The sequence below is a fragment of the Dendroctonus ponderosae genome, unplaced genomic scaffold, assembly GCF_020466585.1.
Source record: "Dendroctonus ponderosae isolate FM_Combo_2020 unplaced genomic scaffold, Dpon_F_20191213v2 Dpon_F_20191213_6, whole genome shotgun sequence".
Classification (NCBI taxonomy): domain Eukaryota; kingdom Metazoa; phylum Arthropoda; class Insecta; order Coleoptera; family Curculionidae; genus Dendroctonus; species Dendroctonus ponderosae.
Genome location: NW_026018814.1, coordinates 555,877 through 561,707, shown reverse-complemented (window position 1 = coordinate 561,707; position 5,831 = coordinate 555,877). Strand labels below are relative to the sequence as shown.

General features: G+C 37.2%; 1 protein-coding gene across 1 annotated transcript in view; it reads right to left on the bottom strand.

Moving 5' to 3' along the window:
* The window catches only part of LOC109542336 (pikachurin), a gene marked incomplete at its 3' end in the record, with an annotated part of 53,400 nt that overhangs the window by 27,722 nt on the left and 19,847 nt on the right, over positions 1–5,831 (bottom strand). The window contains 1 exon segment of the mRNA XM_048667463.1: positions 2,204–2,413. Coding sequence (XP_048523420.1) covers positions 2,204–2,413 — 210 coding nt within the window.

The following is a 5,831-nucleotide window of genomic DNA, read 5'->3' as shown; positions in this document are numbered from 1 at the left end:
CGTTCTGGTCGCAAATGAGTCGAAAGCACTCTAAGCTCGGTTTCTTTGTAAAATCCATATTACATCATTAAATATGCCTGCGGTTGAATTGGCCAGACATGCATATCCTAAGCGCGACTTTAAAAGGCCCTTTCTGCGTAAATACGGCGGAAAATTTCCATTGCAGCCTCCAAATGGAGTTGGCAAACCAGAAAATGGAAACGGTGAAGCGTCAGCACGCTTTTAAGCCGATACTTGGCGCGATATGATGAAGTCGTCGGCGATAATCGGGAACAAAACTACCGTAAATACTCTGAAACAATGGACGCTTTATTTAATGGAATTTTCCCGATGGAAATTCGGCCCGGTTGTTGCAATGGAGCGATTCGGATCTTGATTGGCGGCGACAATCAAACGAATCGGAATTATCCGAAAAGTGCACTTGAATTAGCAAGTTTGTGTGTTTTTATGCAAATCTCTTCGGTTTTCGGTTAAGTTTCCGACCGAACTCGCTATCGATTTCACAGTAACACAATATAAAACTTGCTAAGTACGAACGGATAAAACGAATAATTGATAGGTTTAATCCGCTGACAATGAGGCTCATAAACAGTGTTTCCTCCGCATCGAAACCCTACATACTAAAATCGGATTATTTGCTTGATACTAATCTTGTCTGTTCATGACTGTTCCGACTATTTGCCAAATGCAAAGTCTGTTTTAGAGAGCTGATTGGGTTAAGAGAGAATGAGTGGATTTGTTCGGGACATGTTCTTTGAAAATTGCGTTAAATTTGTTCGTTTCAATTTCAATTGCAGAAGGGTTGAGAGAATGGCACAATTTTGAGAATAAAATTGACGAAAAATAACCGAAGTTGCAATAACCGAAAGAGATCATGTACAGGGTGGCCCAACGATAGAGTAAAGTAAGTTTAAGGTTCACCAGTTTTATTCAGACAGAAAAGTATCGACTGTTTCGGTTCTAGAAGTTTTAGCGTGTTTTTCCTGAGCTGATTACATTCTTTCGAGAATGCAATTTTGAKGATTTTTTGATGAAAATCRACCTCGAAAAACATTTTCGCGCAAAATATTGGAAGTTYYATTAGGAAAAACAGGTGGTTTTCGGTGCTGCAACTTATCTGACGCGCCCTGCAAAAATGTGAACATTGTTTTAACGTTCCGATTTTCAGGTAATTTCTAATTTTTATAATTTTCTAATTTCCGGAAAACCTCATCAGCTTCCCACATCGTGGCTGAAAGTTTCAAGTTGATCTCAAGGCAAAGAAACCTAAAGAAGTGAATCATTGAAACTGAAAAACTGGATTTTAAGCACAGTTGATTTCAATCAACCGCATGACGAACCGTCCAGGAAAAAACGATTAAAATATCCAATTAAAGTTATCTAGATGTGTTTTTCCCGGAAACACAATGGGGCCAAGTTAGTGCGGAGGAAACAACGTTGAAATCGGGGAAGTTGTAATGAGTTGGACTGAAAAATTTATCGCCGCACCCAAATAGAAGGGAAAAGCAAATACAACTATGCAATATACGGCGTTGTTGGCGATTTATTTTAATTTCATTCGCTCCAGCCTTAAAGTTTTGGCGTAAATGCGATTTTGAGGTCCATGTTTAGTGAATAGGATAAAAGGCGCTGAAGTGCGATCCACAACAATGGGGCTGTTTGAATGGGAAAAAAGCACGAATTGTGTTTTTGATGTGCCACACTTTTTTCATTTATTGTCCAGCAATGGATTTTATTTTATTTGGCAACGAAAAATTATATCAAAAATCCTATCAATTGGTCTTCCCCGTGCAAGATTTCCCAGAACCATGGAAAATTTATTGACGTCTTTGCCCCAGAAAAAGCTGAAAATATTGCAACCTTTCAGCTGAATGTCGGCAAATTTAACACGGCATTAGAAGCCGGTGCCCCGGCCAATTTAAAAGTTCCCGATAGTTTTAATCTGGATGAAATATTGATGTAGTTTCACGTTCACCAGACATGCCAGTGTTAAAACATAGACCTTTCCAGACACGCAAGCTGAGCTTCCAGCTGAATTTTTCACTCAAATAAGCCACCTTCCGCCGTGTTCTCTACCCCTGAATAGTTGGGCAAGAATTGCAAATTGAAGACATTGAGGGAATAGCGATTGGCGATTGCGATTTGATTTGCTATCTGGAGCAAGCTCGCTTTCAATTTTTTGGGGAAAATTCGCTAAACTTACCCCGTTCGCATTGATCGCCGCCCCTGCCTAAAGGGCAAAGGCACTTGTTGGGTTCCTCATCAGTCTCAGCATGACAGCCGCCCCCTGGACCACAATCCAAGACGCAGGGCCGCACTGTGGAAATTGGCAAAGTCGATTTTAGCAGACTCGAACTGGCCGAAGTGAATTTCTGTTCCAATCGCGGGCCCACTGTTGTATAATTCGTGATTTCTGGAAACAAACGTGTTATTATTCTTACTTGGAGTTGAAGTTTCATCAGTTTATATGGGAAAAATTGAAGACGCGAGCTAATTTACTCATTCAGTAAAAACGAAATCAAGTTTGAAAGCAAGAAAATGCATGCCAAGGCTTAAAGCAGCAACAACGCTACACATAAAAACTGATGATGGTGGAAAAATACACCGAAACGAATTTTGATTGATAAATAGAGACAATAAATGACTGAAACCCAGGAATGAATTTGATTTGGAATTGTCCAAAAAGTTAGCGCAATATTTAACATTTAACAATTTCCATACAAAACAGTGCACTCCAAGGGTTTCTTGCAAATAAAAATTATTTTGCAATTCTACTTCAGTTTGGAAGAAAAAGGTCCGTCTCAGGTTTAAACTCAATATGCACAATTTTAGATTAAAAAAATAAAAACCCCTAAGGGCTTTATTTTTCTTGATATACATTGAAGTCAAAAGACAAAAATACTCTCATTTGCGGGTCCCACTATCCAACACGCTTCGACAAAAAGCCTCAAAAATCAATTGCAAGTTTTGCAGGCTACAAACGATTGGAAAAAGGCTCTAAAAAGCTGAACGCAATAAACACACTAAATTACGCTTGCATTTGTTTACGTTTTCCGATTGGTGCAACGTCGCTTCGCAGTCTATAAATAAAAGTAGGTACTTGCGACAGCTGCGTTGCCGGCTCGGTATTTAATTCGATATATATGAGTAGCATCAACAAGAAAATAGCAGGAAAACTGTAGCCATGAATATATTTAGTGTTATATTTGCTTAGTTTGTAATTAGCGACAAGCAAATGGCATTGAAATAACAGCGTCGAAATTTTATATTAAAAAATTCCTAAGAATTTTTGGCGGCAATTACCAGAAAACATCATAAAGCATTCATCATGACAACACCGCAATGCGATGGGGTTGTTAGGGGCATTACAGTAAGGGGGAAGAGGATTTGTAGGACAAGTAAATACGGAAATTTCTCGTGTTTTTGGTGATAATAAGTGATAATAGTGATATTGATAAACTGTTACGCTTAAAAGAAATTGTGTACTGTTTTGCACAGTTGTAAACAGGGACCAGTGGCGTGAGTTGTTTTGAATTTATAAGCTTAAGGCCAAAACAAAACAAAACTGGCAACCGATTTCAAGTTTTGAGGCTTGGAATCAATGGTAAAGAGTGTGAATCTTATTTTTTGATATGCATTCGATCGCATTTTGCCATTTTTCTCCAAATCCCCCAGTTTAACAAACAAAAGACAATGGACAAAAAGTGTTCTCAATTACATGTACTTTCTAATTTCACCCTTGGAAAAATCTCGGTCAAAAATCAAAATTTTACTCACATTCCATTCACTCCATTCGCCAATAATTAATTTCTTCCACAAGGAATATTTTCGGCACAAAATCAGTACTTCGCCACTGATTAGAAGAAATCAACAACCTTCGTTGCCTAGCAACYGTCCCTGGTGACGTGTTTCCGGATCCACGTAAACCTGAYCGACCAATCACTTGTCGACTCTCTGAATACGTTGAATGTGACACATCAACTTTGAAATTCTTTGTCAGTAAAGCYGTATTTATTGCAATTGAAGTTTTAAATTAATCTATTTTTACACGKTYGTTTTGGAAAAAGTGTCTTATTTGTTGGAATTGCGTGTCGAAGGATTGAAGGACCCGAAAATGTGACTTTAAACTAGAAAATTTGCGATTGTGAARAAAATGTTGACGATTTTTGCGACTTAAATCGTTGGCAGGATTTTAGTGTGGAAAGTTTTCAAATTGAGACCCGCTGTATTGGAAAACAAGAGCATTCTACAGGGTGACCAAGGTAAGAGTGCATTACATCTCAAACTTGTAGCATGTTTTTTAATCGGTTCGATGCATTCTTCGCATCCGTGAGCTGAAAATTACGTAAAATTTAAGACATTTTGGGAAATTTTTAATTTTTTGAAAAAATTGAAAATGTATTTATAGAGCAGATCAGGTCCTAGTGAATACATAAATACATAAAAAGTTCGAGATTTACCGATTACTGAAGAAAAAATTGTCAAACTTCCACATGCTTAGATAACCGCAAAATCGAAATGCGACTGAAAGTTTCCTCAATTAACAAAGAAAATTATTAACCGAATTACATGGACGACGTTTCAATTGAAGGAAAAAAGTTTGTTTTTACCGAAAGTTCACTATAACCGGGTTCATTATAAGCGGACTTTACTGTACTTTAATCAACAACGTTTTTTATATGGCAAAACGGGCCATCTGATATGAACGAAAAACTATTTAGCAATTAATGGTCACTTTGGGTAATTTTGATGCGAGAGAAACCATTGCACTCGACGGCATTTATTGCATCAATTAACTCGAAATGAAATTATTGTTTTTGTGCGACTGTAAAATATTTGCCGTTTTCATTTATATTCGAAGCATCTGTGGATAATTCATTCCGGTCTAATGGAAATGGAATTACGGCGCAAACTAATCCAATCAAACTCAATAGGGGTTTTTCGTTTGAAAAATGATATATTATTGTTAATTGTTCAAGTAGGTTTTAATAATTCGTATTTTCATTTGGAAAACAAATGTTCTCTCCAGGGATTTTGCTTATGGTTTGCGCAAAACAGCGCCTGTTCACCTAAAAAAATTAAGCAAACCGTCAATTTCTTGTTACTTCCTAAAATGCATAAAATTTAAACAGTTAATTAAGTTCATATTACCAGAGCGCATAAAAAAGTTTATTTTGCGTTAAAATCCCCAATAAAAGACGTTCTAACCGAAAAACCTTAGTTCACTAAATTCCTTTTGAATCAAATGCATTTCAAATAGAAGAAGGCTCAGGACAATTAAGCGAAAGATTAAAAGAACTCTAACAACACGGGAAAACTAAAGAATTTCTCAACAAAATCAAGTTTCTAATTTGTAAGGAACGCGCTAAGCCGGCAACTTTAACGCGCAAAATTCCCCACTAAAATTGAAATTCTTGTGATATTAATTCTTGCTCATGTTATTCGGCATTTTAAACCATACTTTGAAAGCTTTTTCCGCCAGTTCCTCCCCTGCTAATTAAATATGGGAATTATTGCGCCTACATTCATTAGCAACAGTTCTGGCTAATCCAGCTTATGTATTGCAACTAATTCGCTCCATTATTGAACCCCCTTTGCATGCAACTCGGGAAATTAGAGCGAATTTATCAAGAAATGTGTCGTGAACGGAGGGCTGCAACGCAACTAATGAAATTCCCGCACTTCAAACGAAGCCCACTGATAAAATATTGATGGTTCAAAAAAACTTTGCGAGCTGAAAAGTGTTGATTTGGATAAAATCGTCAAGTTAAAATCCATTCACTAGTTTCAGTTGGAAGATTTTGGTTACAGGAAACCTACGTATGCAAAAA